Source organism: Sander lucioperca, chromosome 16 (genome assembly GCF_008315115.2).
Source record: "Sander lucioperca isolate FBNREF2018 chromosome 16, SLUC_FBN_1.2, whole genome shotgun sequence".
NCBI classification, from domain to species: Eukaryota; Metazoa; Chordata; class Actinopteri; order Perciformes; family Percidae; genus Sander; species Sander lucioperca.
The window spans coordinates 101731-114789 of NC_050188.1; the positions used below are offsets into that span (position 1 = coordinate 101731).

Below are 13059 nucleotides of genomic sequence, written 5' to 3' on the forward strand. Positions count from 1 at the left end.
ACAAGCAGAGTGTGCCACCAAGAGAAGAGGGTGAGGACCCCTAAAAAAGTAATTATCAATTAAAGTGAATATTTGGTACATAACAAGTAATGAAAGAGGCAATTTTTGAAGAAATTGCGGTGTGAATGCTGGATGTTGAAAAACTAAACAGCGATTTTCCTGAAACATAGGAAAGATATAAGAAAGTAATGGTGGAAAGTCTCAAGTGTCCTGACAGGTTTACAGTTTGAATAAAGTTTCTGAGGTGGAAGAGGTTGAACATTACCCCCCCCCCCATTGTTTCCATTATTACTAACCCTTCAAACAAAGTTGAATATTTTCCGAAAGTATTAATGGGACTTACTAGTTGATTAATAACAAAAGTATATGAAAGATTTGGAACATTTTAAAGTTTGAATGGGCTTTTGATCTGAAAGTATGATTCAGTGGACAGAGTTACAAAATGCCTGCAACCCTGTCAATTCTAAACTTGGAAAACATGAATATTTCAGAAAGTATTAAACATACAAACACTAAAAGTAACAGAAGACATGGAGATTCTTTGTTAAAAAAAATGTGGAACTAGTCAAGTTGTAAACAAAACGGCAGAAGAATGATATTAATAATAAATATTAAGAATAACGTATATAAAATGCTTACAGTCGTCACAACAATTAACAAAATTATTTTACATTGAGTAACTGACAGAAACCATTTTTTAGGGGGCATTTTCAGCCTTTCTTTTTGACAGGACAGCTGAAGACATGAAAGGGGAGAGAGGAGGAATGACATGCAGCTGAGGGCCTCAGGTTGGTAAACCCGGGCCCGCTGCGTCGAGGAGTAAACCTCTATATATGGGCGCCTGCTCTACCAACTGAGCTATCTGGGCGCCCAGACAGAAACCATTTTAATAACCATATTGAACTTTTTGGTTCTCAGTAGATGAAATGACAATATTATAAGAAGGTTTTGATGCTGATTATGTATCAAAGGAACATTTACAACCAGTGGCATTATTTCAAACAAGTTCTAATTTGAGGAGCCAGAGTCTCTTTTAATCTCTGTCCCTTCAGGGCAAAGGTCTGGATCTATTGTCCCACAGGGCTCTGTGAGTGAGTCTCCTCTGGTTTCCCACACTCTCTCCTTTCACTGCTTTCAAGGAGGAATAATAGAAGTGTGTCTTATTGTGCATCATTTTACAATGTCTGACCTCTTTAAAGAGGAAAAACTTCAAACTTTTTAACTCAAAACATCTGAAACTTAGTTATACAGAAATAATGGTCCAGCAAAATGTCTTTGAAATGTTCATTTTATCATTTCGTTTGATTTGACTTACTTCATATAAATAGAGGGACATAACATTGATAATCTCTCCTAATTGGAAATCTCAATTAATGCACATTCCCATGCTTAGTTTTATGCTACGGATATGTTATGGATAAACAATTACTGTGTGTGCTGAATTGTATCTTGATTTGTCAATCAAATAGGAACGATGATGGAGACCTCTATCAATGTAGTGATGATAAAAATCAAAGACTTTGAGAACACAACATTTTCAGGTGGCAGAATTTGTTTATTCAACAAGGAACAATGAGCCACAAAGTATGAAAGCTCCAACTAGAGGTGATGATACATCACAACAACAACTTGTAGATTTCTACAAGACACAGTGTACTCCGAGAGAGTAAAGGAACAACTGTCTTCATAAAAGACAACGATTTGAGGACACAGTTCTCAGTTTTTTCTTTTTTTCCCCATGTTGTTCAACACATTTTCACTTAGTGAACAAAAGACAACATTAGTAAAAACTGACCTTACAACAGGTCACATTGTTCTTAGTAACCTCTGAATTCAATTGCATCTTAAATAATAACATTGTCACTGGAAAACTGTGACAGTGTGACATTAAAGAAACCGGTTACAGTAAAAGGATAAACATTGTGATCTTAAAACAGATCATTTTTCAATAATCACAAAGAAGGCCCATTATGATTAAATGTCCATAAAAAGGACAAATAATATTTTGATCAATTCAAAATCATCAATACCTATCAAGAGGTAATAAACATCTCCATCTGTCAACACATGACATGGAGTGGGTCATAAAAGTATCACAGGAAAATTGTGACATTAAACAAACCTTTTAGAAAAAAAGAGAAACATTTGGATCTAACAACAGATCAGTTTTGAGTAATCGGAGAGATTAAAGTGAGGTAAGTCCATGGTGACAATATGTCCATAAAAAGGACAGTTAAAGTATCTGATCAAAATATAACAAATGTTACCATAGCTTATACCAACAATACATGAAGTACAGTGAAGTATAATAATAATTGCTGATCCAATCATATTTACTTCATGCAACATGCATGACCAGATGTTCTCTTTCTTAACTTGAAAGATATTGGTGCTGTCATTTCCTCAGGAAATGTCATCTTGCAGAAAGAAAACAAACACAAACTACAACCTTCTGTACAAACAGAAGAACAAGTCCATAACATTTCAAAGACTTCAGTCCAGTAATCTTTGACCAATATGATCATCTCAGTTTGTCTGGTAGTAACTCCAGTCTGTAGGTGTCTACCACGGCCTCGAGACGGCGCTGTTGACTGGACTCTTCTCTTTGGTGATGCTGGTCTGGACTGTGGAGCTCAGAAGAGAGAAGTCAGCCTCTCTCAGGTTGTTATCAGAGGAAGACTGCAGCTTGTTGATGTGGTTCAGCAGTCTTCTCTGGGACTGGGTCTTCACCTGCTCGTTGGAGAGGAAGTATGTCACCTCTTGGACACATCTGGAATAGCCCAGACCGACAGCTGCTGAGTCCACATTTTGATTCTGCTGCTGTAGCCGTCTCAGGACACAAACTGTCATCTCCAGGATGTCTGCTTTCTCCAGCTTGGAGTCTGGCTGCTGTTTGAGGAACTCTGGACTCAGGAGAGACTTGAGCTGCTCAATGCTGCTGTTGATTCGCTCTCTGCGTAACTTCTCCACCAGAGGCTTTCTGAGCTGCAGGAAGAAGAACAAAGTTATTAATAAACTTATTCTTATTAAGTGTTATAATGAACAAAGACAACGTCTCATTGACAATATTTTAATCTTCTTGAATCTTTAATTTACCTTGTGGGTCAGCGTCAGATGCTCCTGAGAATTGGTCATTGCTGCAGTGATTGTAGTTGCCATGTCTGGATCTCTGTGCTGTAGAGGTCTCTGTAGAGAGAATCTGATTTCTGCTGGCTTCATCCCTCCTATTTATAGTCCCACATCTCCATATGAATGTGTGGGTCTTGGTCTGACTGGAGTTTCTCACAGTCTCAGCCAATCAGAGAGCTTGATGACACAATTATGATGCCACACTCCGAATGGTTTTATTGATGTGAGGACAATGGTTAGATCTCAGGGGAACAGGTGGAGGACTGTGGGGGAGGGGTGATGGAGTGAGACTCACAGAGCTCTTTGTGAATCTGGGAAAGTGGTGACCCTGTAGAGAGAGCAGATCTGCTGCCTGATGCTGGGATCAATGACTTTGACTGAGCACACGCTCATCATCTCATCACACACGTGAGACACTGACTAGGAGTTGCATCTAGAGTAAAAAGTACAGTATATCTTACATGTTGCTAAAATAAAATCTAGCAAGTGCCATTCCTGTAATTTATCCTCCTTATTTTCTTTATACGTCAGTTACAATTTTAAGGTCATATGATTTGCTTTTCTAAAAGTTTTAATAGAATTAATATACTACATTTTAGGAAGTAATTAAAAAGGTATTAAAAAGACTTCAATGCCCATGATAAATTCACAACGTACTCATAAAAAACCTGAGAACAACGATCAGTTTGCTGTCCAGATGTTTCACATGCTTCTGACTTGTGTCTTGTAGTCAGTGTGGGTAGAAAGTTGGTCTCAGTTTCCCACACTGACTCCTTGAATGCTGTGGTCAATGAACAACAGAAGGACTTTGAATGGAGCTTCTGTGACTGATACTGGATGTGTGTTGTTATAGAAACAGGGTCTGATGTCACCAACCATCTGGAGGAAAAGAACACCATTGGCTGTTTCTGACAGTCTGTAAAATTTGAAATTGTCATTAAAATGTTACAATGAAGGGCCGGCTCAAAAAATGTAGCAAATTATTTTTGCCAACTTCCAGTCGATTATATACATTTTGACTATCTAGTCATTATTGTGCCGTCGTATCAGCAACTGAATCGAGACTTCAGCTCTATAGATGAGGGTGGGAGGTTGAGGCAGCTGTTTCCTAAAGTGTGCCAAATCCCTTTGGAGAATAATCTGCTGCTGGTGGGGTTGACATTGATAATCATGCTAAACTCTGATCTCCAGAGTTTCCCACACTCTATCCATTGAAAGATATTAAGCCGTGTACCTAAATCTAAATAGACCTTTGGATTATCCGTTGTTAAAATGCGTTTGCCATGACATATTTTTCTTTCATTTTTCTTTCTTATCTTTACATTTTAAAGCTCAAAACTTTATAAACAATATACTGTACACTGAGGTCAACATTTTTTACTTGGCTGTGGTCATATTCTGTCAGCAAAACATGTGTGGTATCAATACTGAACCATTTTCTTTTTTCTAGCGTCTTGTGTTTAATGGCATATCATAAGGCTGGAATCCTGAAACAAAACAAATGTTTTATATTTTAAGTCACCAATAAGAACTTAGTTTTACAATTTACCTGAAAGAAACGTGCTGAAGGACTTTGCCAGGTCATTTTTTATCATAGTATGAAAATGTTGAAAACATTGGGTCTAATCTATGATTTGAAACAGATTAGGAATGTAACAGTTTTTAGGAGCCAGAGTATCTTTTAATCTCTGTCCCTTCAGGGCAAAGGTCTGGATCTATTGTCCCACAGGGCTCTGTGAGTGAGTCTCCTCTGGTTTCCCACACTCTGTCCTTTCACTGCTTTCACTGGAGGAACAATAGAAGTGTGTCTTATTATGCATCTCATTAGATACAATGTCTGACCTCTTTAAAGAGAGAAATGATTTACTTTAAACATTTTACATTAAAGCACCCACACCTGACAGTTATACCAAAATCATATTGTCTTAAAAAACATTTTTAAATTTACATTTTCTAATTTGGTTGGATGACTTGACTCATGGAAAATAAGTGACCTAATTTCATGATAAATATATAGGAAACCATTTAAAAGAATGAACTACATTTAGATCAACTGGTATGTTAAAGGGTGGCACGGTGCTGCAATGGTTAGCTGTGTGGCCTCACAACCAGAAGGCTCTGGGCTTCAAACTGACTGGGGCTCTCTGTGTAGAGTTTACTACAGCTGCAAAGATTAATCGATAAATAAATTAGTTGTCAATTATTACATTATTTGCCAACTAATTTAACGATCAGTTTGAGTCAATATTTTTTAATTCTCTGATTCCAGCTTTTAAAATGTGAGTATTTTCTAGTTTTTTCACTCTACGACAGTAAAATAAATATCTTTGAATTAAGGACCAAACAACACATTTGAGGACGCCATCTTGGACTTTCGAAAACACTGACCAACATTTTTCACCAATTTTCTGAAATTTTATAGATCAACTAATTACGTTTGTTTAATCGACAATGAAAATAATCGTAAGTTGCAGCTCTAGAGTTTACATTTTCTCTCTCTCTCTCTGTGTGTGTGTGTGTGTGTGTGTGTGTGTGTGTGTGTGCGTGTGTGTGTTTTCTCGTGGTGCTCCGGCTCCTCCCACAGTCCAATGAAGAGCAGGTTAAGTTTACTTGTAACTCTAAATTTCCAATAGATAGGTGTGAATGGGTGTCTGCTTCTGTCAGCACTGTGATTAACTGACGACCTTTCCAGGCAGTACCTGGCTCTTGAAATGTTAGCTGAATCACAAAGAATCACATTTTTAACATCATAAAAAGGGCACGTATAAGGGAAAATAACCCAAGACAACAAAAGTTTCAGCTGGCAGTTTTTGTTTATTCAACAACGAATAGTGAGCCACAAAGTATGAAAGCTCCAACTAGAGGTGATGATACATCATAACAACAACTTGTAGATTTCTACAAGACACACTGTACTCCAAGAGAATAAAGGAACAACTGTCTTCATAAAAGACGATTAACAATATTTGAGGACACAGTTCTCAGTTTTTTCTTTTCCCCCCAAATTGTTCAACACATTTTCACTTAGTGAAAAAAAATTTGTAAAAACTGACCATACAACAGGTCACATTGTTCTTAGTAACCTCTGAATTCAATTACATCTTAAACAATAACATTGTCAATGGAAAACTGTGACAGTGTGACATTAAAGAAACCTTTTACAGTAAAAGGATAAACATTATGATCTTAAAACAGATCATTTTTGCAATGATCACAAAGTGAGGGAAAGCCCATTATGATTAAATGTCCATAAAAAGGACAAATAATATTTTGATCAATTCAAAATCATCAATACCTATCAAGAGGTAATAAACATCTCCATCTGTCAACACATGACATGGAGTGAGTCATAAAAGTATCACAGGAAAATTGTGACATTAAGCAAACCTTTTAGAAAAAAAGAGAAAGATTTGGATCTAACAACAGATCAGTTTTGAGTAATCGGAGAGATTAAAGTGAGGTAAGTCCATGGTGACAATATGTCCATAAAAAGGACAGTTAAAGTATCTGATCAAAATGATCAATAACAATCAAAAGATGACAAATGTTACCATAGCGTATACCAACAATACATGAAGTACAGTGAGGTATAATAATAATTGCTGATTTAATCAGATTTGGTATATGCAACATGCATGACCAGATGTTCTCTTTCTTAACTTGAAAGATATTGGTGCTGTCATTTCCTCAGGAAATGTCATCTTGCAGAAAGAAAACAAACACAAACTACAAGCTTCTGTACAAACAGAAGAACAAGTCCATAACATTTCAAAGACTTCAGTCCAGTAATCTTTGACCAATATGGTCATCTCAGTTTGTCTGGTAGTAACTCCAGTCTGTAGGTGTCTACCACGGCCTCCAGACAGCGCTGTTGACTGGACTCTTCTCTTTGGTGATGCTGGTCTGGCCTGTGGAGCTCAGAAGAGAGAAGTCAGCCTCTCTCAGGTTGTTATCAGAGGAAGACTGCAGCTTGTTGATGTGGTTCAGCAGTCTTCTCTGCTGTTGATTCTGCTGCTGCAGCCGTCTCAGGACACAAACTGTCATCTCCAGGATGTCTGCTTTCTCCAGCTTGGAGTCTGGCTGCTGTTTGAGGAACTCTGGACTCAGGAGAGACTTGAGCTGCTCAATGCTGCTGTTGATTCGCTCTCTACGTAACTTCTCCACCAGAGGCTTTCTGAGCTGCAGGAAGAAGAACAAAGTCATTAATAAACTTATTCTGGAGTGAAGTGTTAGCATGAACAAAGACAACGTCTCATTGACAATATTTAAATCTTGTTGAATCTTTAATTTACCTTATGGGTCAGAGTCAGATGCTCCTGAGAATTGATCATTGCTGCAGTGATTGTAGTTGCCATGTCTGGATCTCTGTGCTGTAGAGGTCTCTGTAGAGAGAATCTGATCTCTGCTGGCTTCATCCCTCCTATTTATAGTCCCACATCTCCATATGAATGTGTGGGTCTTGGTCTGACTGAAGTTTCTCACAGTCTCAACCAATCAGAGAGCTTGGTGAGACAATAAGGGATGCAGCACACGTAATGCTGTTATTGCCTGGGAGACAATGGTTAAATCTCAGGGGAACAGGTGGATGGGGTGATGGAGAGAGACTCACAGAGCTCTGTGTGAATCTGGGAAAGTGGTGACCCTGTAGAGAGAGCAGATCTGCTGCCTGATGCTGGGATCCATGACTTTGACTGAGCACACGCTCATCATTCCATCACACACGTGAGACACTGACTAGGAGTTGCATCTAGAGTTAAAAGTACAGTAGCCTACATTTTACTAAAATATATAAGCACTGCATATATATGTTTGTGTCTTAATGCTTTGATTGTGCCATATACGACATATCTCACAATTGCCATTCCTGTAATTTATCCTTCATGTTTTCTTCATAATTCAGTTACATTTTTAATTTATTATGATGTAATGTTTTTCTAAAAGTTTTAATAGGATTAATATACTATATTTTAGGAAGTTATTCCTTTCAGGTATTAAAAAGACTGCAATGCCCATGATAAATTCACAACGTATTTACAAAAACCTGAGAACAACGATCAGTTTGCTGTCCAGATGTTTCACATGCTTCTGACTTGTGTCTTGTAGTCAGTGTGGGTAGAAAGTTGGTCTCAGTTTCCCACACTGACTCCTTGAATGCTGTGGTCAATGAACAAGAGAAGGACTTTGAATGGAGCTTCTGTGACTGATACTGGACGTGTGTTGTTATAGAAACAGGGTCTGATGTCACCAACCATCTGGAGGAAAAGAACACCATTGGCTGTTTCTGACAGTCTGTAAAATTTGAAATTGTCATTAAAATGTTACAATGAAGGGCCGGCTCAAAAAATGTAGCAAATTATTTTTGCCAACTTCCAGTCGATTATATACATTTTGACTATCTAGTCATTATTGTGCCGTCGTAGCAGCAAATGAATCGAGACTTCATCTCTATAGATGAGGGTGGGAGGTTGAGGCAGCTGTTTCCTAAAGTGTGCCAAATCCCTTTGGAGAATAATCTGCTGCTGGTGGGGTTGAGATTGATAATCATGGTAAACTCTGATCTCCAGAGTTTCCCACACTCCGTCCATTGAAAGATATTAAGCTGTGTGCCTAAATCTAAATAGACTTTAAGATTATCCATTGTTAAAATGTGTTTGCCATGACATATTTTTCTTTCATTTTTCTTTCTTATCTTTACATTTTTCAGCTCAAAACTTTTAATATAAAACTATATAAAAAGAAAAATCTGTTGGGTTGGACACCAGAGCAACAATCACCTAGTTTATTTAAATATTGGAAATTCCTGTATTGTTAATAAAACAATATACTGTACACTGAGGTCAACATTTTTTACTTGGCTGTGGTCATATTCTGTCAGCAAAACATGTGTGGTATCAATACTGAACAATTTTCTTTTTTCTAGCGTCTTGTGTTTAATGGCATATCATAAGGCTGGAATCCTGATACAAAACAAATGTTTTATATTTTAAGTCACCAATAAGAACTTGGTTTTACAATTTACCTGAAAGAAACGTGCTGAAGGACTTTGCCAGGTCATTTTTTATCATAGTATGAAAATGTTGAAAACATTGGGTCTAATCTATGATTTGAAACAGATTAGGAATGTAACAGTTTTTAGGAGCCAGAGTATCTTTTAATCTCTGTCCCTTCAGGGCAAAGGTCTGGATCTATTGTCCCACAGGGCTCTGTGAGTGAGTCTCCTCTGGTTTCCCACACTCTGTCCTTTCACTGCTTTCACTGGAGGAACAATAGAAGTGTGTCTTATTATGCATCTTATTAGATACAATGTCTGACCTCTTTAAAGAGAGAAATTATTTACTTTAAACGTTTTACATTAAAGCACCCACACCTGACAGTTATACCAAAATCATGTTGTCTTAAAAAACATTTTTAAATTTACATTTTCTAATTTGGTTGGATGACTTGACACCCAGAAAATAAGTGACCTAATTTCATGATAAATGTATAGGAAACCATATAAAAGAATGAACTACATTTAGATCAACTGGTATGTTAAGGGGTGGCACGGTGCTGCAATGGTTAGCTGTGTGGCCTCACAGCCAGAAGGCTCTGGGCTTCAAACTGACTGGGGCTCTCTGTGTAGAGTTTACTACAGCTGCAAAGATTAATCCATAAATAAATTAGTTGTCAATTATTACATTATTTGCCAACTATTTTAATAATCAGTTTGAGTCATTTTTTTATTCTCTGATTCCAGCTTTTAAAATTTTAAAAATTTTCTCGTGGTGCTCTAGCTCCCCCCACAGTCCACTGACATGCAGGTTAAGTTTACTGGTGACTCTAAATTACCCATAGATAAGTGTGAATGGGTGTCTGCTTCTGTCAGTCCTGTCGCACAATGTTAGCTGAATCACAAAGAATCACATTTTTATCATCATAAAAAGGGAATGTATAAGGAAAAATAACCCAAGACAACAAAAGTTTCAGCTGGCAGTTTTTGTTTATTCAACAACGAATAGTGAGCTACAAAGTATGAAAGCTCCAACTAGAGGTGATGATACATCACAACAACAACTTGTAGATTTCTACAAGACACACTGTACTCCAAGAGAGTAAAGGAACAACTGTCTTCATAAAAGACAATGATTTACAATATTTGAGGACACAGTTCTCAGTGTACTTTGAGACTTTTTTTTCCAAATGGATCAAAACATTTTCACTTAGTGAACAAAAAAATAGTAAAAACTGACCTTACAACAGGTCACATTGTTCTTAGTAACCTCTGAATTCAATTATCAAAAAGTTACATTGTCAACTGTGACATCAAAAAAAATCTTTTACAGTGAAAGGATACACATATTGATCTTAAAACTGATATCCATAAAAAGGACAAATAATATTTTTGATCAATTCAAAATCATCAATACCTATCAAGAGGTAATAAACATCTCCATCTGTCAACACATGACATGGAGTGAGTCATAAAAGTATCACAGGAAAATTTTGACATTAAGCAAACCTTTTAGAAAAAAAGAGAAACATTTGGATCTAACAACAGATCAGTTTTGAGTAATCGGAGAGATTAAAGTGAGGTAAGTCCATGGTGACAATATGTCCATAAAAAGGACAGTTAAAGTTTCTGATCAAAATGATCAATAACAATCAAAAGATGACAAATGTTACCATAGCTTATACCAACAATACATGAAGTACAGTGAGGTATAATAATAATTGCTGATGCAATCATATTTGCTTCATGCAACATGCATGACCAGATGTTCTCTTTCTTAACTTGAAAGATATTGGTGCTGTCATTTCCTCAGGAAATGTCATCTTGCAGAAAGAAAACAAACACAAACTACAACCTTCTGTACAAACAGAAGAACAAGTCCATAACATTTCAAAGACTTCAGTCCAGTAATCTTTGACCAATATGGTCATCTCAGTTTGTCTGGTAGTAACTCCAGTCTGTAGGTGTCTACCACGGCCTCCAGACAGCGCTGTTGACTGGACTCTTCTCTTTGGTGATGCTGGTCTGGACTGTGGAGCTCAGAATAGAGAAGTCAGCCTCTCTCAGGTTGTTATCAGAGGAAGACTGCAGCTTGTTGATGTGGTTCAGCAGTCTTCTCTGCTGTTGATTCTGCTGCTGCAGCCGTCTCAGGACACGAACTGTCATCTCCAGGATGTCTGCTTTCTCCAGCTTGGAGTCTGGCTGCTGTTTGAGGGACTCTGGACTCAGGAGAGACTTGAGCTGCTCAATGCTGCTGTTGATTCGCTCTCTGCGTAACTTCTCCACCAGAGGCTTTCTGAGCTGCAGGAAGAAGAATAAAGTCATTAATAAACTTATTCTGGAGTAAAGTGTTAGCATTAACAAAGACAACGTCTCATTGACAATATTTAAGTCTTGTTGAATCTTTAATTTACCTTGTGGGTCAGAGTCAGATGCTCCTGAGAATTGATCATTGCTGCAGTGATTGTAGGTGCCATGTCTGGATCTCTGTGCTGTAGAGGTCTCTGTAGAGAGAATCTGATCTCTGCTGGCTTCATCCCTCCTATTTATAGTCCCACATCTCCATATGAATGCATAGGTCTTGGTCTGGCTGGAGTTTCTCACGTTTTTTAGCCAATCACATTGCAGTTAAAAGAAAAAGGAATGCTGAGCTGCTATATGCTTGGTAGTCATATTGTCACATTAGAAGGGGACATAGTTAGATCTCAGAGGAACAGATGTAGGACAGGATCAATGACTTTAACACAACATACATGCTGTGGACCACAGATTATTTTGACAGTCAAAGTGTAAAACTCACTTATATCCTGTAGGGTACAAATTATTGAATGACTTGCATGTAACTAAATAAAAACTGCATTTTTCAGTAGCATGTTACTGTAGGCTGCAATCCTTGGAGTTGATTAAAAGTGTAACAGCAGCATGCTGGCTCCAAAACAGACATTTACATGAAAACATTTTGATCCCAGTTGGTTCATTGTCAGGTCAAAATGCTTTTACTGTAAATGGTCCTCAGACCGATACAGCATGTATCCCAAAAGCCTGGTTCTATGGCGACATTGCTGATAAACATCTCAAAACTGTTAACAATTCAATAAATACACAATGGAATCTTTATTTTAACAAAAATGTCACAATCTGTCAAGTGTGTGGCGAGGCTTGGACCCAAATGCAGTCAAGACAGTGCTTGAGCTCAAAGATTTAATTAGGTGTACACAGGTACAACAAAAGGTGTCCTGAAGAAACAGGAAAAATATCTCCAGCAATACTGTGGATACCAAAAAAACAGGAAACACGGAACAAACAGGAACACCGAACATAACATACCAGACCAGACCAGAGAAACCACGACACAATAGTACTCGACACAACAGAACAATGATCCCACGCAGGACAAGAGTGACACAGAAACTAAATACACAGGGTAACGAGGTAACACAAGACGGTGACACAAGGGCTGGGAAACAGGTGAAACACATTAGGGCTGGGCAGAACAATCAAAAAAGGCAGGAAAACACAAGACAGGAAGTAAAACCAGACAAGACAAGACAAGACAGAAAACCAGACTATCAAAATAAAACAGGAAACGGAGCAAAATAGAAAAACAAGACTACCACAATAAGACAAAACACAGAACAAAATACCAAACCATGACAAAAACAAACATCAATCCTAAAGTCACAAATATAAAAACTATCCAAAATAGTTGTATGTCATGAGACTATGGACTAGATGGTATGCCCAAAATATATCTAAATTTACTAAATAAAAATTTTATTTTATAGTTTTAAGTTACGACCTTTTGGTGTCAAAGTTTGAAGTAACTTCATGCCATATCGCCACTATTATGTAACAGTCATTGTGAAAGAAATGAGCAGGTTTTCATTTCTATACCACAGCATTCCTTCTTAACGCCTGTCTCTTCAGAACAGAGGTCAACA

General features: G+C 37.5%; 3 protein-coding genes across 4 annotated transcripts; all 3 read right to left on the bottom strand.

Annotated features, from left to right (window-relative positions):
• Positions 1 to 1534: 1534 nt before the first annotated feature.
• Positions 1535 to 11856, bottom strand: LOC116047839 (protein hairy-like). Of its 2 annotated transcripts, XM_035993324.1 has the most exons (4): positions 11533 to 11856; positions 10536 to 11419; positions 6213 to 6424; positions 1535 to 1825 (listed from the first exon to the last, which is right to left on the bottom strand). In XM_035993324.1, exons 1-2 carry the CDS (start codon positions 11653 to 11655, stop codon positions 11087 to 11089), a joined length of 456 nt encoding a protein of 151 aa, XP_035849217.1. In that variant the 5' UTR covers positions 11656 to 11856; the 3' UTR covers positions 1535 to 1825; positions 6213 to 6424; positions 10536 to 11086. The 2 variants fall into 2 exon arrangements, with proteins under 2 accessions (XP_035849217.1, XP_031152708.1); XM_031296848.2 differs by lacking the exon at positions 1535 to 1825 and having other exon boundaries at positions 5924 to 6424.
• LOC116047841 (transcription factor HES-5-like) lies at positions 2548 to 3234 on the bottom strand. The gene is made up of 2 exons (XM_031296849.2): positions 3097 to 3234; positions 2548 to 2985 (listed from the first exon to the last, which is right to left on the bottom strand). Exons 1-2 carry the CDS (start codon positions 3217 to 3219, stop codon positions 2563 to 2565), a joined length of 546 nt encoding a protein of 181 aa, XP_031152709.1. The 5' UTR covers positions 3220 to 3234; the 3' UTR covers positions 2548 to 2562.
• Positions 6411 to 7578, bottom strand: LOC116047842 (hairy/enhancer-of-split related with YRPW motif-like protein). Its single transcript, XM_031296850.2, has 2 exons — positions 7422 to 7578; positions 6411 to 7308 (listed from the first exon to the last, which is right to left on the bottom strand). Exons 1-2 carry the CDS (start codon positions 7542 to 7544, stop codon positions 6976 to 6978), a joined length of 456 nt encoding a protein of 151 aa, XP_031152710.1. The 5' UTR covers positions 7545 to 7578; the 3' UTR covers positions 6411 to 6975.
• Positions 11857 to 13059: the final 1203 nt, after the last annotated feature.

Coding starts and splice junctions, on each gene's coding strand:
- LOC116047839 (XM_035993324.1), bottom strand. CDS start 11,655: ATGAAGCCAGCAGAGATCAGATTCTCTCTACAGAGACCTCTACAGCAC. Junction 11,420..11,532: donor ATCTGACTCTGACCCACAAG/GTAAATTAAAGA, acceptor TTCTTCCTGCAG/CTCAGAAAGCCTCTGGTGGA.
- LOC116047842 (XM_031296850.2), bottom strand. CDS start 7,544: ATGAAGCCAGCAGAGATCAGATTCTCTCTACAGAGACCTCTACAGCAC. Junction 7,309..7,421: donor ATCTGACTCTGACCCATAAG/GTAAATTAAAGA, acceptor TTCTTCCTGCAG/CTCAGAAAGCCTCTGGTGGA.
- LOC116047841 (XM_031296849.2), bottom strand. CDS start 3,219: ATGAAGCCAGCAGAAATCAGATTCTCTCTACAGAGACCTCTACAGCAC. Junction 2,986..3,096: donor ATCTGACGCTGACCCACAAG/GTAAATTAAAGA, acceptor TTCTTCCTGCAG/CTCAGAAAGCCTCTGGTGGA.